Source organism: Callorhinchus milii, unplaced genomic scaffold, assembly GCF_018977255.1.
Source record: "Callorhinchus milii isolate IMCB2004 unplaced genomic scaffold, IMCB_Cmil_1.0 Scaffold16, whole genome shotgun sequence".
Taxonomy (NCBI): Eukaryota; Metazoa; Chordata; class Chondrichthyes; order Chimaeriformes; family Callorhinchidae; genus Callorhinchus; species Callorhinchus milii.
In genome coordinates this window covers 1,543,373-1,562,381 of record NW_024704757.1, presented here as the reverse complement: position 1 = coordinate 1,562,381, position 19,009 = coordinate 1,543,373, and the positions used below count along the sequence as shown (strand labels likewise).

Below are 19,009 nucleotides of genomic sequence, written 5' to 3'. Positions count from 1 at the left end.
CCCCCACACTGGGACCTGATCTAATGAAGGGTCGTGGACCTGAAATGTTGACTCACTTTCCTCAATTGGGTAAAAGAGGAAGGTCTTGAGATGAATCACTGATGACTTAAACTGTGTTTGGCACAGTGGGCGCACCCTCTTGTCTTAGTCAGAAGGTTGTGGTTCGAGCCCCACACTGGGACTTGGAATCAGACACTGCCACTCTAATGTGGTGCTGGGGGTGTGTTGCATTGTTGGCAGCGCCGTCCAAAAGATGAGACATTAAACGGTGGTCCATTTGCCTATTCAAGTGAATGTTAAAGATCCCAATGGCACTATTCAAAAAGAGAAGGGAGTTGCTCCCAGTGTCTTGGCTAAGAATCCTCCAAATAATATTGGTCACTCACTCCACAGTTGTTTGTGGGACATTTTGTCCACAAAATACAGCGCTTTGATTATTAATTATCCAATGCAATGATTATTGCTGTGCGCAAACTGCCTGCCGCCTTTCGCCCACAAAATACACAGTCACTGCACTTCACAGTATATTCTGTGGCACTTTGAGACGTCTCAACGACATGAAGCGCTGTATTAACTGCAAGGATTATTATTTGTTATTAACGTAGAATAACTGTGGTGATGGCTGATGGGGGTATTGTGTGCGGTGTATGGAGGAGGGTGGTGGTGGGTCCCACATTGGTGTGTGTGTGTGTGTGTTACCGCTTTAAGGAGCCAGGCTGCGCGCGGCGGGCCGGAGCTCGCGAGAGCTGGCGGCGCGCGGTGTGACGGGGAGGCGGGGGGAGGGCGCGAGCCGCTCGGCGCTGCTGTGTCACAGCGTTTGAATGAAGAGCAGCAGCGAGGCGGTGTGAGAAATGGCGTCCGCCTTGGAGCAGTTCGTCAACAGCGTGCGGCAGCTCTCGTCTCAAGGTAAGTGAGGGCCCGGGGGTGGGGGGGAGGGACAGTGACGGCGATTAACAACACTCGCCCGGGGCTCAGGCTCGCGCCGCCTCTCCAGCCGTTACTCGACCGGCTCAAGGCTCTGAACTACGGCTCTCTTCCCCCTCCACTCCATGCAGCGCCATTCCCCTGCTGCCCCCCGCCTGCCGCGCTCTGCTCCCTCCCCGGCCAGCAGCCCGCGAGCAGCGCCGGCTATTTCTTCCCCCCCCCGGTTCCCTGTGTATCACGGCCCTGTATCTCAGCTTCACCCCCCCCCATCTCCCGGTTGTGCTCCATGACACCGGAAGCGCCCGCCTCCGCCTCGCGCCCATTGGACAAGCAGCCATGATCGACGCCGGTCCTCTCCCTCCGCGGCCGCCCATTGGCTGGTGTCGCTGTCGCTCAGCTATCGCCCCGCCCCCGGCACTTCCGGTGCCAGCTGAGTGCCACTGGTCGGTTGTTGTCTGTCGGGCCTAGACCTGCAGAGGGCTTCACACAGGGCAGGGGGGGGCAGGGGAGGGCAGGACACCGCTCGCCTCCAGCTCGCACAGAGAGACTTCGGGCTCTTTCGTCTCTGCCCCTAATTCATATTCCTCATTAACTTGTCTCTTGTAACCCATCTTAAAAACCTTCCCTCTTTGACTCTTACCTTCGCATGACACATGCGGAAACCTAGCACCACCCTCAAGAGTATCCCAACCCAAACTGAAAACTCCATGCATCCCACCTACACATCCAGAGATAAATTGTTGGAACGGAATGCCCACTCCCCCGGAGCAAACTCTATTACCAAATTCTGGAAATTATTAGGCGCAGGTTGGCAAGAGCCAAGGCTTGGGGACCCCAGAGTGTGTGTTGGGGGTTACTGCTGGAGTTCGACCAGCTAAAACCACATAGCTGCGAAGCCCTTTGAGATACTTGCCTACATAAAAGGCGCTATGTGAGTGCTAATTGTTGTTGAGCTAAGGAGATGCTTTCTGTCAAAACAGAATTTTACAAATCCTTACTGCTTTTTTNCCATCCCAATAATGTCAATCTTTTCACATATTTATTATGACGTGACTGTTTTGTTTTATGGATTACTGTAACCTCTTCGCCCAAGTTTCTCTGCAGCATTGCCCATCTAGGCCACTACCTCACCCACCCCTCTTGCCTTTTACTGCTGCACCCTCATCAATGCCGTTGTCACCTTCAGGGTCAATTATTCCAATATCCTACTCTCTCCTCCCTTGCTGCACCTTCTACAAGCTCCAGACCATTCCAGAACACCATAGTCTGCACCCTTTCCCACGCTAGGCACTATGAGTCCATCTCCCTTATCCTAGCTTGGCTCCACTGGCTTCGTATTTAGCAGGTCAACTTTTAGAGCTTTATAATTGCCTTCAAATGCCTCCATGCCTTATCCCACCCTACCTTTCCCATCCTATTCCCCTAGCTACACCCTCTGCTCTGCCAACTCTGACTTGCTTCATGCCCCTTGCTCATTCTCCCTCATCATTAACAGATGAGTTTTTATCACTTTATCCCTGTCTTCTGGGACTCTCTTCCTAAAGTGGGGTCTCCTTGGAGCTGAACTGAATCAGAACGTCTGAAAGCACTTTATGACGTTTCTGTGAAATATAGTGACTGAATTTGTAGACAAATGCTGTAGCAACTTAGCATGCACTAGAATCTCATGAACAGCTATGAAGTGAATGACTATTTATTTGAAAAATTATTTATTTGTACAGGGATTCTGTGCTTCTTCCCAAGGTGAATTCTTATTCAGAGTGTCTCATCAGGAAAGAGTTAGACAATAAAATTGAATTTCTCCCCACTGGGGCGGAAATGTACTTCTAGCTCACTTGCAGAGTAGTATTCATGGGGTGGCAGCAGATGTCCTGTTGAAATGCTCTTGCTGAAGATTGGTAAGGTTTCAGGAAACCTAAAAAGGTGGAGGATATGAATGTAAAAAAAATTGTAGAACAAAGAAGGCATGTTATCCAAACCATGAAATTGTTAGTCTTGCAACACATTCAAACTGAGCTGTTTGGAAAGAAATTGTTTGAAATACTGAAACCTCTTATTTTACTAATTACAACGGCAGTATGCCACAACAATGACAAAGGGATAGATGTGATCTTGTTTAGTATTTCACTTCTTGTCAGTCCGGCTCGGTTAGTAGCACTCTCGCTTCTGTGTCAAAAAGCTGTGGGGTCTTGCTCCACATTAGGGCTTTGAACTCTCATAAACCAGACTGACATTCCAATGCAGTGCTGTGTATCCGCTGCATTGTCCCAGGTGCTGCCCTTCAGATGAGATGTTGAACTGGGATCCCATCTGCCTGTTCAAGTGGATGCTTAAGATCCCATAGCATTATTTGAAGAGAGAAGGGAGTTTCTTCCTGTGTCCTGGCCAATAATCCTTCAGATAAAAATAGTCATCACTTCATGTCTGTTTGTGGGAAACTGCTGTGTGCAAATTGGCTGCCGTGATAGCTATAAAAATGCATAGTCACTATATTTTGTAGTAAAATCCTGTGAAGCACTTTGAGATATCCTCCCAATGTGTAAAACGCTATATTGAATGTAAGGATTATTATGTTATTAATGGGAAGAATGTGCAACAACAACAAGATTACATTTGTATAGCGCCTTTCACGTTGGGAGGACATCCCAAGGTGCTGGACAGAGTACAGAATTTCAGATCTGAGCTGGGGTCAGGGGGGGAGAAGGGAGGGGAAGGGGGGTGGCCGATGGCATGGTCGAAGAGGAGGGTCTTGAAGGAGGTTAAGGAGGGGGTGAGGCAGAGTGACTGGGGGATGGAATTCCAGAGGTTGGGGGCAGAGTGATTGAAGGCTGTCCGGCCAATGTGCAACTGTCGAACATAAATCTAGTAAGTCATGTGAACGAAAATACTTGTAATTTTATTGCACGTTATCACGTTAAAACATCTCAAAGTGCTTCAAGTAAGTATTGCCGAAGGTGGTGAATGTTTTTGTCGGCAAATACAGCAGGTACCAGCAAGGTCCCATAAACAACCATTGGCAGTGGTCACTGGATAATAATCAGGAATGGCTATTTTTTCCCCTTCTACTGCTCAGATGTACGGAAGCCAGTTGTGATGCCTCAGCCTAGAAATATACAGTCACTTTACTTGACAATTCCCTGAGAAGATCTTTCAGCGCTGTAGAAAATTAAAGGTTTATTTAATTTATGATTTTCTGGTTTGTATGGCTGAGTGCTGGAAACCTAATATTTTGCTATTGTATAGTCTAGCTAATATTTGGTATAACATAGTGTTGGAGTTTCAGTGTTTATATTTTAATATCAGATTTCATAGTTTTCTTTTCGTCATCTTCTCTTGCAGTTAGTTGCTGCTAATGCCTGCAGTCCTAAGACAACTTCCAAGTTTTGTTTGTTTATTTTACGTTGCTATGTAAGTTGTTGTTGTTGCTTGTATCTGGTGCTTTGCAACTGGAACTTTTTCTCTTCTTTGAGGAGTTTGTTTTAGTGTTTATCCCCAGAATTCATGAGTTGTCCCAACACATAATATTATCTCATTATAGTTTTTCTTGTGTATTAAATGCTATAATTTTCTTATTAATTGACGTCCTCTCACATATAGACCTTTGTCTTGTGTATTGTTTTCTTTGCTAGGACCTGTTTCTTAAATTCTCCTGACTACCTTGGTTAGCTATCTATCTTGGTGGAAGGTGTTAACTCTTCCTCCCACTATTATTTTAGGTTTGGTTTTGCATCTCTTTCCTGGAAGAGGGGAAGTTTATTCTTTCTCATCACCTAAAGTGAATGTGTTTTCAATGGCCTTTACCTGTTCCTATGTTCTGTATCATGAATTTAATTTAGTGTTAAACCACCTGCTTGTTCAAGTGGGCGTTAAAGATCCCATGGCACTATTCGAAAATAGAAGGGAGTTTCTTCCTTGTCCTGGGCAGCATTCCCGACAAGTAAAATTAGTCATTCATTCATGGCTGATTGTGGGACATTGCTGTATGCAAATTGGCTGCTGCATTCACTCCACTTTACAGTATATCCTGTGATGCGCTTTGGGACAGCCTCTTGACATGAAAGGCGCTAAATCAAATGTAAGAATTATTGTTATTTTGTGGTGGATTTGAAATTCCTATAGGCAAGATACCACATCTCTTGATGATAGTAATACATTGGTCACTCAATCCATGACTGTTTGTGGGACACTGCTGTGCTCAATTTGCTGCCGTGTTTCACCCACAAAATATCCAGTCAAGCCACTTTACAGTATATTCTGTGAAGTGTTTTGAGATGTCTCAATGATGTGATAAGGCACTATACCAAATGCAAGTATTATTATATATTTAATGGTGGAAGGTCCACTCCCTCCATTATGATCTATTGATGATTACAGGTATTAACACAATTTAATACTTGTTAAGGCATCTGCCTGTTAGCACAGAATTGACACTCTACCTGTTGGGGTGGTAGGAAGTTGAAATCAACAGAATTAAAAACAATTAAATAGAATAAAGCCACTGAAAGTAGGTAGGAGCAAAAATTGAGATACAACAACAAAATTACATTTATAGAGAGCCTTTCATGTCAGGAGGATGAGATAAATAAGGAACCAAATCAAATGTGAGTGACATCCAAACAGAAGAAATGAAGGCAAACAAAGCCAATAAAATAGCAATTAAATACTCTTAGGGTTGGCACTGCACCGTGTGCTGGATGGTAACAATGCCCACCAGAGCGGTTCTGCCAAACAGATTTTTACTGAAATCCAAGTGTCAGTCCTAAAGTGTGCGAACATGCAGAGTTTAAATTTGAAATCTAGAGCTGTAGAAATGAACCACAATATATATGGGGAAGTTGTTGTGCCAGAATCTTTAACCAAGCATTGCAGAACTGTTTCCTCACAGTGCTTCCCATGATTCTATTCCTTTTCATCTAATTTGTTGAAATTGACTTCAAAGTTGGATGAGGCCCAGCCATTCTATATTTAGGTCATTTGTTCTAACAGCATGTACTGAGTTGGGTCTTTATTCTGTCTTTGGAGGTGGCAGGGTAGATTGTCACTACCATTGTTTTCTTCAAAATATATAAGTCACTAGATTTTTACAGTAAATCCTTTGAGACGTCCTCCCAATGTGAAAGATATATATCAAATGCAAAGATTATTATTACTCTATTATAATTATATCACAACTTGTAATTGAATCAGCTTTGCAGCAACCTTGAACGTAAGTATGATCTGTGGCCTACACATAAATCTTCCTCCTTGTGTAGGCATTACACCGTGATAAGTTTTGTCAAAATGTTATTTGGCTCTTTCTCAGACAGCTTATTGATTTTATTTTCATTAGACCTTTCATTTCAAAGAAGCATTTTAGGGAGAGCAGCAATCTCAATAGACTCTTGAAATTAGTAGTTGAATCAGACATTAGAAGTATATTTAACATGTAGTTCATTATGCTTTTTTGTTAGGTCAAATGACTCAGCTGTGTGACCTTATTAACAAGAGTGGAGAGTTGCTGGCTAAAAACCTCTCCCATCTGGATACTGTGCTGGGTGCCTTGGATGTGCAGGAGCACTCTTTGGGAGTCTTGGCTGTGCTGTAAGTATTCAACTGTTCTGACATAGTCAGGAATTCATTTTGTGTAATATATTTGGATGCTGCCCATTGCATTGCAGCTGCAATGCATATCAAATTGAATTTTGAGATCAGGATGCTTGTAACCATATTGAATAGATTATTGTGCACAGAGCAACACTGTGACTTTCTGAATATCTGAACCTAACAGAAGACAGACGGAAATTGTTTTCTTAATATAAAGTAGTGATTATGTGTACAGTTAGTACCTAAATAATCTTGTCACTTCTTTCATTGGCAATGCCTCGCTATTAGAGAAACATCACCTTCATGTCAACCCATTGTGTCTTCCAAGACCCAATAACCTGTCCTCGCAATGACTTGCGGAGCAATGATTATATCTATTTCTTTTGTAACGTCCAATTAAGTTTTCAGAAAGAATCGAGCACATTTTAGCCAGTCCAGAATGATGGGCTGAATAGCCTTCTTCTGCTTTGTAAATGGTTCCAAATACTTTGTGTGCTAAGGGTGTTTTTATTGTTTTCCTAGTTTGTAACTTTGTAAGATAAGGGTCATTATTATTCACTGAAACATGTAATAAATAGGGTTAAAAGATGAGGTAGAGACCTATTATAAAAGCCATAATTAATGCATCGCTTCAATGTGCCTTGGAACTATTTTCCTGTATGTGAGCTGATGTTCTGTGCAGGAGATACAGAAATAATTATTTCATCATACCATTGGGGTGAATCATTGTGTGTCACTCTGGCTCCGTTGGTAGCTTTCTCATCTCCAAGTCAGAAGATTGTGGGTTCAAGCCCCACCTCGGGACTTGGAATTCATAACTTGCACATAAATCATTAGCGCCCCTCACGCAGGGTAGATTCCCAGAGCGCTTGATGGTGGTGGAGCTTGAAACCAGGGAGGGGGGGGGTGACTGTAGGCTGTGTCTGTAGGTGACTGTATAAGAGGAAGGTATTCTAGGCTGTTTCAGCATCATGTGATCAAAGGATCAATAACGTGATTCCTGGCAACACTGTGTTGCAACTTGTACTGTTTCATCAGTTGAGTAGGCCCACACTACATGTTCCCACAAATATGTCAATTACAAAGAGCTGTCCTCAGTAATTCGCCTGGAACAGTCAGGATGAGTATCTTTAGAAAAGCTTCAAAATACTTGGGGAGAAAGTGTTTCATCAAATAAAAGTCCACCCACATTCTGTTCTGACATTGCTGCCTCTGCATCTGATTTATGTGTAGCTATTTGTGAGTGAGGATCTTGTCACAATTTGACTTGCTTGCAATTTTACTGAACACATTTGGCAAGTGGATGAGGCTATAAATGTGTGAATCGTTCATGGATTTCAAGCTTTGTGGAATTCAGTGAAAAACTAAATGAAGCATTGTATAATCTTTTTAACTCTATCCCGAATCTCTCTTTGTGCAGGTATGTGAAATTTTCTATGCCCAGTATCCCAGATTTTGAAACTCTATTCTCCCAGGTTCAACTCTTTATTAGCACCTGCAATGGTGAACACATCAGATATGCAACAGACACCTGTAAGTATCTCTTCTGTAGCACTTTATGTGGAAAGATAATTTCTCGACAAATTGCTCTGCTTTTAGGAAATACATCTCATTTATTTTCTTTTGCCCTTTTCCAGTTGCGGGTCTTTGCCATCAGTTGACAAATGCTCTAGTAGAAAGAAAACAGGTAAAACATTTCTGAAGTTTTGTTTTAAAAAGTGTTGTGAAACTGCATGTGATGCATGTTTTAAAAAAGTAGTATTGAATCTTTCAAAATCTACAGCAAGTATTTAGACTGTTACAATGAACGTTTACATTTTTAAAAAAAATACATTTTCATGCTTACAGTATTTACATTGAAATGTTCTTACGTTTAATAGTTGTATTGCATTTAATATTTTTTAATTTCATAATATTTTGCTACAATTTTTTGCGAATGTTAATGTCACACACACTCTTTTTCTTAGGCCCGTAGTAATTTGTAGTTTAGAGATAGAACTGGTGGTCATATCCTCTGCCTCTACCTGAATTGCTCAGGTGTTGTGTGGAGTTTGTAGTAGCATGTTTGATTTATTTAGGAAAAACAGAGGAAGAAGTTAATCTTTCTTTACCCGTTTATTTCCTATGTTTTATGAAAGCCACTGCGAGGCATTAGCATCCTTAAACAGGCCATAGACAAGATGCAGATGAATACAAACCAACTTACCTCAGTTCACGCTGACCTCTGCCAGGTAAGACGATCTTTTTTTATGTGAAGGTAGTCTGCGATTAGCATTCTGATGTACCAATGCAAATAGCCTTGTTTTATGGTGCTTGCAATTATTAGAGTAATTGTGGTATTTTTATTGCTCTCAGATTGAATTGGCTCAGTTTTGTTGCATCACATCTCAGGGATGCAACAATAGTTGTAGTTCTTTCTTCACACATACATGTAGATGAAGGTGCTATAATTTCTCCATATGCATTGCATGGTGACTCCTTACATAATTGATTAAGGCTGAATGAGAGGAATAACTAGCAGAACTATAGAAGCAAGCTGAATTGACATAAACCGATTTATCATCAACATGAGATGTCTCAGAAAACTTCGCTTGTCAACTGTGCATGTTCCCGCAGTTCCCACACATGCTATTGCTCACTAAACTCTGTGACTCAGAACTCAGTCTGCACTGATCAGGCCATTATTTTATACAAAGTGATAAACTGAAAACAAACTTCACTGTTTGTTGCTTATTATTACCAGCTCTGTTTAGTTTCAGAACTATTTGCAGGATTTAAAAGATTGTTGCCTTTCAAACTATAAAATGGAGGAGATTATATTGCTTTTCTCATGTATATCCAATTCATGCCGCCCAGAAGAATAGAAATCAATCAGATCCATATCATTTTAAAAACAAACAAGTTTTAAGTCAGAGTTTGAGGCTTTCTTGAACTTGCCCATTCTCCAAAACATTTTAATCAATGCTTCTTCCATAGCCATCACCAGCTGTTGCCCCAGCACTGGAATACATCAGATGCCTGTTAAAGATGGTGCAGCATACTCTCTCTGCTGGTGAGTCCAGTGGCACCTTCATCAGAGCAGAGAACACTTTAGCGGTGCTGTTCAATATCTATGCCGGTGGTATCTTTAAGTCCACTTCTGTTTCAGTCCAGTATCATTTGATAAGTGGCCAGAACTTGGTGCTGCTGCTCCCATGTCCCTTTTATACTATCATATAAGACACTGCTTTTTTCACCCCTTTATTGTTGTATTGACGAACCTACTGGTGACGTGACTAAATTGGTGACAAAAAATGGTGTGTTAACTTGAAGTATTTTGCAGTAATATTTGAAAACTTAATGTCTCAACAATAGTTAAACAACTATTTATTTCCCTTTTTGTAGCTTTGCCTGCTTGCAAAATGCTTCAAACCTGCTATTCCTTATTTGGAGGTGGATATGACAGATATTTGTAAAGAAAATGGAGCCTATGATGCCAAGCACTTTCTATGTTATTACTATTATGGTGGTATGATCTACACAGGACTGAAGAATTTTGAGCGGGCACTGTATTTCTATGAACAGGTAAAATGAATACATTTGAAAATGTCAATAATATGATTTAGTTGCTACTGAAATTATTTCAATGCTTTTAAGATTAGAAATGGAAAACAAACCTTCAATTGGTGGAAATCACAAATTTAGTACAATACACTAAACCCATGGCGAGACGGAGCAATGGGGCAGAGATCTGGTCCAGCTAAGTGTAATTACAAAGCATTTACTGGCTTTTGCTGGCATTTTTCAGGGCCGAAAAACGCAGGTACTCGTATTGTAATTGTTTGAACTCCCCCAACAGAAGACAGTGAGTGAATAAGACCAGTCCAGCTTGGTCCAAATTCCAGATAACCAGAGGGTTTATTTTTTTCCTCCAAGAGTATTAATCTTTCTCTGGATATATGCAATATAAAGTTTCTAGCACAAATAATAATAAATATAGAAAGCTGATTTTGTTTTTATAGGTTGGGAGGAACTTATTGTCTATTATGTTACAAATCTAAGAAATGCAATGTTTAATTATTGGCTGAGTTTAAACACTTGTATTAAAAGCATTAAGAAAAACAATTATTTCTGAATGAAATTATGAGAATGAAGATGTGAGAAATGGAAATGTTAACTTTCACTAATATATACCTTGCATAAGTCTGATCTGTATTAATCATATAATCGCCTAAGTCGTACATAATAATATTAATAATCCTTGTATTTAATATAGCACTTATCACGTCTCAAATCACTTCACAAAATGTATGGTAAACTGTAGTGACTGTATTTTGTGGGTGAAACGTAGCAGCCAATTGCGCAAACAGTCGTGGTTTGAGTGACCAAATTATTTTGTTTATACATATTTTTGGAGGGGTTATTACCCCCGGAAAGCAATCCGCCAATCGACAAATAACCGGGTTCCTACTTATTGCTAGGAGTGTGTGGAGTAAGGAAACTTGCCTGGCATTTTGCCCCCTTGGTAGATCTGCCCAGGAATTACCTGTGAAATCCACTTAAGTTTATCGCCACTAGTCGTATTAACAATTGTGTAACTCTTAACCTGCTACCGCACTTACCGTTACTGAATTTATCGACTGCCAGTCAAAACCTTGTTTCCCGTGCCAAACTCAAAACAGAGATTCACACATACACACCTTCATACTTTGCATAAGTCGTATTAAATATAGCTCAAATATAGCTTGGTTAGAACATTTGCCTTGCAAGTGAGAGATCTAAGTTTGATTCCCGGCATGGCAAAACCTTGGGCAAGTTTCCTTACTCCACACGTTTGATAATAATCCTCAAGAAAAACAATAATAAAATTGGTCCCTTCAATCCACGTCTGTTTATGGGACACTGCTGTGCGCAATTGGCTGTCGTGTTTCACCCACAAATATACAGTCAATTCACTTTACAGTATATTCTATGAAGCGCTTTGAGACATCTAGAAGATGTGAAAAGCGCTATATCAAATGCAAGGATTATTTATTGTATAAATGTATGGTCCCAACTGATACAACTTGTGTGAGGTTTACTGTAATAATAATAATAATAATCGTTGCATTTGATATAGCGCTTTTCACATCGGGAGGACGTCCCAAAGTGCTTCACAGAACACACTGTAAAGTGAATTGACTATATTTGTGGGCGAACACGGCAGCCAATTGCGCACAGCAATGTCCCACAAACAGTCGTAGATTGAAAATGACCAATTTATTATTGTTTTGGTTTTGGAGGGATTATTATTAGGCTCTGTGTGGAGTAAGGAAACTTGCCCAAGGTTTCGCCCTCTGCCTGGAATTGAACTCAGGTCTCTCGCTTGCAAAGCGAGTGCTCTAACCACTGAGCTACAGGACTACTGTAGTCAAGCACTCCAGTGCAGCCAGATCTTTGTTGCAAAAGGGAAGAGAAAGGGTTAGCTGTGTGTGTGTGTGTGTTTTGTATCTAATTATTTCATTCCGATTTCTGTTGTTTTAGCTAACAAATAACCAAAGCAATTTTTTAGGTTCCTCATTCACAACTAGAAGTACCTTTATATTTCAGGCTATAACAACTCCAGCCATGGCAGTCAGTCACATTATGTTGGAGTCTTATAAAAAGTATATTCTTGTCTCCTTGATTCTGCATGGAAAAGTTCAGCAGTTGCCTAAGTATACATCGCAGATAGTGGGAAGATTCATCAAGGTGAGAATTTGACTGAATATTTCAACTTTGGGGGTGTGAATTTTCAGCCGTGCTACTTTGGAAAATATTGTGGGACAGATCGTGTCCTTGTCAAGATAAAGTGTTGGAAGGAAAGTTTGTCTGGTATTGATGCATGGTAAAATGACTGTGCTGGTGACCTCCGGTTTATTTCCAGTGGTAGAAGTGAATTGCATGAGCGTTTCCTTTCTTTCAGCCATCTGGAGCCTGTGAGCCCTGGAGTTTTAATATGTAACTCCTCACTCGTCCTAGTTTTCGAACAATATTGAGCAATGTTAATTGTTGCTTTTCATTCATTAGAAAATAAATGCATATTGTTTTGATTTGTCTTTCTCTGAACATCAGTTTCAAATTTGTCAACATAAAAAGTGATTCCTGCTCAGAATCGGCTAATAATACTATTAATACTAATCTGAGGTATTAAGGTTTATTTTTAATAATGATAGGAATAAGCACATGCTGGTAAATACATTGATAAGGTTTAAACTGTACAAAGATCAGGTGCCATACTTAAGCAAAGTGTTTCTTGGATAGCTGGGCCTGTTCTCTTTAAAATACTAAAATGAATTCCCAAAGTGTCTGGCAATGCCAATTGGTTGTTACTTTGACAGTGTGTGGTTGGCTTATTAAAATTGTAATGTCAATTTCAGAATAATGTTCATTCTAATAGTTGTGCTCTTCTCCTGCTGTCCCTTGGACTGATTTAGTTCAGATCTGGACTGACATATGATGTAATCTGTTGAACAGCAGTATGGCTGACAGTGATAGTAGTGCTGAGGAAAGAGTGGCTGGGAGATGGTGCCTACAGCGGTAAAATCCACAAAGTTACCATTTCAAAAATTCTACAAATGTATTCCAACTTGAAAATCACTTTCCTTCATAGTTCTCTTGTTTAATATGTTAGAATCTCCTGGTCTCCCACTCATTTCCCACGTTAACGTTGGTAATCTGTGTGAAGGAAGCCCCAGCTGTCCACCGCAGGTACCAAGGTTTGCTCCTTGCATTTCTCTTCACAGTGGCTAACTCCACTGAGAGATATTACATCTAAATGTTCAAAAACAAATTGCATTTTGTGAAATCCAGCCTACTACTATTTGGGATCTCTGTAGGGGTAATATGGCTATGAAGTGTCCTTTTGGAGAGGTTTTCCATTATTTCTGGGAATATAGCTGAACCACATTTACACTCTGGCTTGCTCTGAAGCTCAGTCCATTCTCTCTAGGATGAACCTTGGTGGGAGCTTATTGTCAGCTGTGCTCTTTACAATTGCATCTTCAACCATTGGTCAAGGCCTAGTTGGGAAGTTTAAATGATAGCAGAGGAACAGCATGAAATTAGCAATGAAACATATCTGCGCATATTGTGTAACTATATTCTGTATTCTGAGCTTTTGTTCTTTGCTTTTTTAATTAAAAAAGGTTCTAATTGGATATCTGCAATGTGTAGCGTACTGTGAACGAGCAAAGCATATTCTGTTAAAATATTCACACGCAATGAATTAGATATGCAATAAAGCCAACTTTAGTGGTAATGAAGTTTTTTTTTGGCTGCTGCTTTGCTGAGGTAAGCTAAATCTTATATTGTCTGTCTCTTAACAGCCTCTTAGTAATGCCTACCATGAATTAGCTCAAGTATATGCAACAAATAACCCAACAGAACTTCGAAGTGTGGTGAACAAACACAATGAAACCTTCACAAGAGATAACAATTTGGGACTTGTTAAGCAGTGCTTGTCTTCTCTTTATAAAAAGAACATTCAAAGGTTAACAAAGGTAAGCAGCATTATACCTGCATGAAACTGTATAAAACGTTGCCGGGGGGATGTGTGTGTGGGTGAGAAGCAAGTAAGCGTGACTATCAGACATTCTTTTAAACTCGTTGAATGGTTACTTCAGGATTAGCATAATACCTCGTTTCAATAGAATTAAAAAAACCTTTCTTTAATGAATTTAAAAACGTTACTTTCGCCCACAAAATACAGTTAATCCGCTTTACGATGTAACCTGTGAAGCGCTTTGAGATGTCTCAACTATGTGAAACGGCGCTATATCAAACACAAGGATTATTATTATTTATGACGATTGATCTTCTGGACGACTTGATTCAAATACTCTTTCCCTGCGTGCTTCACCGCAATTAGAAAATCCGTTCAGTTTAGGATTCCCTCAAAAGCCCACACTGCTAATTTATTTTAATAGTGCATAAAATTTTTTAAAATCTCTGTCTATGTTAGTGGCTGAGACAGCTCCATAGATTTTAATGTTGCAGCCTTAATAACAATTATTAATAATAATTTATATTTACATAATTCCTTTCATATAAAAGCAAACTACTTGAATTACCTTACAAAATATAATTGATTAGAAGTAATTTATACTTTATGCAGTTCAAAAATGTATGTATTATTCATGTACCCAATGTCAGAATTTGTGTTTCTTTCTTCAAATTAAATTTTTTTTTGCAAAGAAGATTATGTTGACTTGTCTGATTTCTCATTTAGACGTTTTTGACATTGTCATTACAAGACATGGCGAGTAGAGTACAATTATCAGGTGCTCAGGAAGCTGAGAAATACGTGCTTCACATGGTAAGGCGTTCTTTCCAAGGCATATCGAAGTTTAAGCAGTCTATAGAAATGTTCCTTGAACACAAAATGTGCATGTTTCAGCACAATAAACAGTTCTGTATTGTGTAGTTGTATCTTTGATAAATAGGTATTCTGTATTACGTACTGATTAGAATCTTTCAAAATGTTACATTTTAAAAAATACATATATTGGAGGTCCAAATTTTACTGCATCATAGTGTGCAAGACAAGACCATGTAGTCTTAGATAATTTGTAGAAAATTAAATATGGTCTGAATTTGGAAATTAGTTTTCTGAAGTGCTTAAAAATAACTCGTATCCATATTTGAGACTGAATCAAAGAATCCTCCACATTTCTGTGTGATCTCAAATTTTAAGGCACAATGCTGGAATTTCAGACCTTTGTTACGTGTTATTAAACAGCCGGGTATCCAATTAAACGTGGGGTGCAAGTCACTGTTTGTTGGAGAAAGCATTGTGGGAGATGAAATAATCATCAATATCTAGAGCCTTTTAGCGAAACTGACTTGTTAAGCAGTTACAGTGAGGCATTTTAATAATTGGAGAAGCACTTGCATAGGAAAGGTATTGTAGGGTATAGGAGAAGGAGCAGGGATTTGGATTAGGATGGATGGCTTATTTGGAGGAACAAACATTGATATAAAAAGGGCCAAATAGCTTCCTACTACATCATACATTAAATTTACAAGATCAAGTATTATCAGGTTAAATACAGTGACATTGTGTGGTGGTGATATTTGTTTCCCGAATTAGTAAGAAATATTTTCATTTGAAGTTACCAACATTGTGATTTTATTTTGTTCTATTGTGATTCAATGCAATCCAATGTTTGTGTTTCATTTACTGATTTATACCAAAAATTGGTCTTTGTTTTTTCTTCCAGATAGATGATGGAGAAATATATGCTAGTATTAATCAGAAGGATGGTATGGTCAGTTTCCACGACAACCCAGAGAAATACAATAACCCGGCTATGCTTCTCAACATTGACCACGAGGTACTGAATAATTCATCAATGGCTCGGTTTTGCTTTTGCAATCAAAATCATTTGGAAAATTCATAGCTTAATCTTGTCACTTTATCCCATTATATTCCACTTGTATTGGTGAAGACTCGTTCATTAATGTGCAAGACCATCTAAGAAGATGCATTGGAAGCTCTGGGATCTATATTGTCCTGAATCGACTGAGTGTGACTTATTGTTTGGGTTCCGGTCAGTGCTACAACAGGGATGCAGATTGTAGCTGATAGCTCCATACTATTCTGTTCAATATCACTTGTCACTTTAAATGATTTAGAATTCAAAATAGAAATACCTTTTTTGGGGAATTGTGAAAAGCCCTCACATTATTTGTACAGTTCGCCTACAAATAGTCGCTACACTTCACAGTAAAATCCTGTCAAGTGTTTTAAGATATTGACGATGTGATAAGGTGCTTTGTCAAATGCAAGGATTATTATTATTTATAACTGCGACTTTTGTGGGTGAAGATTAAATTGGTCATGTGTGGCACAAATAAATATGCTGACGTTTCCTGGTAATCAACTGTGAGTCATCAGTACAGGAATTCCATGAACCATTTCTATTACCAGAGTCTACTATGACACAGCTAGTAAACAAGAGCATTAATATTTTTAAAACTGAATTCAACTCTGGCTGCAGTTGAACGTTAAGACCTTGCAAGTATCTGTCTTCTGTTCGCTTTATGAAGAATAATGTTCAGTATATTTTGTGAAGTACTTTGAGACTTATCACATTGGAGCTGTGTAAGATCAGAGATCTTGTGTTCCAAAGCAGAATTCTCCATATTCTGCCTGCTTTAACACTGCATCTTGAAGCTGCAATATTATAATAATAATAATACTTGTATTTGATATAGTGCTTTATCACATCATTGAGAAGTCTCAAAATGCTTCACAGAATATGCTGTAAAGTGAATTGACTATATTTTGTGGTCAAAATGCAGCAGCCAATTGTGCACAGCAGTGTCCCACAAACAGTCATGGATTGAGTGACCAAATTATTACTTTTTTTTGAGGGATTATTATACTCAGAAAGGGATCTGCCAATTGACTATAATTCAGGTTTCTACTTACTGCTAGGTAAACAAAGGCGCTGAAAGGAAACCTGTCTTAATGTTTTGCCCTGGCAGGCAATCGAACCAGGGTCCTTTCGCTTGCGAGGCGAGTGCTCTTAACCAATACGCTACAGGACTCTTCTCTTACTACCAATGTTTTACCCTATTTCAAAAGGTTACAATTGGAAAAACAAAGATTTACTGCTGAATTATGGAAATAAGACATTATCTATTTGGCAGATTGATTGTGACTAATGTGTTTCTTTTTTTTATTTAGATGCAGAAGTGTATAGAACTAGATGAGAAGCTGAAAGCCATGGATCAGGAGATTACTGTCAATCCACAATTTGTACAGAAGGTAAGAAATTGGTGGTAGGTTTTTGACAAGGTTTAAGTTGTAATTATTTATAATAATATGAAAGATGAGTAGATCTGCTTGATGCATTGCATTAAATTTGACTATCGGTGGTTGACACTGGACTTTGCAGACTCCAAAAGAGTGTCACGTTATCTGCTCTGTGCTTATTTAATTCTAACTATTACTTTCTCGACTTTTAAGTAATCAAATCAGACTGACAGAACACTGTCGTTTGAATCGCCTTTCCTTTACGGACGCAAATCTAGAAGTGCTTGGTGTTGAATGGTGCTTTATTGGAACCAGCATTTTTTTTTTAAGTGTGCTAATGGAATAAAATATTCAAAAAAAAATATTTGTCCTCCCGACCCTCATAATGACCTGGTTGTTTGAAGCCTCACTGTATAAAATGGAGGCTGTAGGAAGTGTCTTATGTTACTGGGGACTGTTCATAGACAAAGCCCAACAGACCTGTATAGATGAATGTGGGATGTTATTTTTGTTACTTTGCTTTTACAGAGCATGGGCACCCAAGAGGATGATGTAGGAAGCAAGGCATCAAGCTATTCATAAAAAAACACGGTGTATGAAAGCAACAACAACAATTTTAAAAAGTGCATCTGGATCACAGCTGGAGAAAAAGCAGGAAACTGAGGGAACGGTTTAGTCACACTGTTGCATGAACATCAAGAAAGAAAATTGACCATTGGTTTTGATGAGAATTCCCTCCATTATTAATGCTTTCAGAACTGTTTTCTTAGCAAAAGAATCTGGGTAGGAATAAATATATCGCTGTTTTATATATCATTGTTTCAAGGTTAACACCACAGCTGTGTTAAATAAAACTGACCTTTGTTTCTCCATTTTGTTTCATTAGTTTTTTTTTCTTTTCTGAACATAGTTGAGAAGCATTGGGGGATTACTTTGCAACAATAACTAGAGGTACATATTAGGAATGTGTTTATAGACTGGTTGTTGCTCGTGGGATATTTAATATTGGTTAAACAGAATTGAAATATATATGAGAGCTGTGTACAGCTGGTTTACTCAGTTTGCAGTTGCGATGGAATGTTTTGTTTGAGCATGATGCTTGCAGGAGTAATTTTAAGAACTACAGTATTTGGAATAAGCCCTGACAGGACACGTGAGCATGATATGTTTACATTATTAATGCAGCCAGAAATGTATCAACCTATCCTCTTCATGTAAATGCACTGTGTGACTGAATGATCTGTCACTTTTTAATATACTGCTAAGATCCAGCAGTACCTGAGATGTGTAATTAACTGCATTGTCACATACTGATGTGTGCTTTTTAGGTTATAATAATTCACTTTAATTTCAGAATCGCAAACAGTGTTCAGTTAATTACTCAGCTTGAAATTTACTTGAGTATAAATTTTGTACTAAATTAAAGTTTCAATAGTGATACCCACGCAAAATGGATCTGTTTTCTTTTGTTTACCAAGGCTGTTATACACTCCTTAACAATAGAAGCTTAAAGTCCTGTTATACATAAGAAGCTGTCCCTGTGCATGAGTGAAAACTTTCTGTGTTCTATCTCTTGAATCAATGCTTCATGGTAGTGACTAAAGTACCAAGCCTAATATTATTACTGTGAATATGTGTTGTGTTCATGTTGTTTATGCTAATGTTTCTGATCCTTTTTTGATGCCAGGGAATGGCTCAGTTTCTTCTTGAAATGTTGCACCCTGTTACTCAATGAGTCGGTCA

At 39.2% G+C, this 19,009-nt stretch overlaps 1 protein-coding gene across 1 annotated transcript; it reads left to right on the top strand.

The window, feature by feature from the left end:
* Nucleotides 1-757: 757 nt before the first annotated feature.
* On the top strand, nucleotides 758-18,717 carry cops3 (COP9 signalosome subunit 3). The gene is made up of 12 exons (XM_007906440.2): nucleotides 758-906; nucleotides 6,375-6,504; nucleotides 7,928-8,040; nucleotides 8,145-8,194; nucleotides 8,646-8,738; nucleotides 9,892-10,071; nucleotides 12,076-12,216; nucleotides 13,833-14,006; nucleotides 14,735-14,821; nucleotides 15,726-15,839; nucleotides 17,198-17,278; nucleotides 17,795-18,717. The coding sequence occupies exons 1-12, from the start codon at nucleotides 852-854 to the stop codon at nucleotides 17,846-17,848; spliced, it is 1,272 nt and encodes a 423-aa protein (XP_007904631.1). The 5' UTR covers nucleotides 758-851; the 3' UTR covers nucleotides 17,849-18,717.
* The last annotated feature ends 292 nt before the right edge of the window (nucleotides 18,718-19,009 follow it).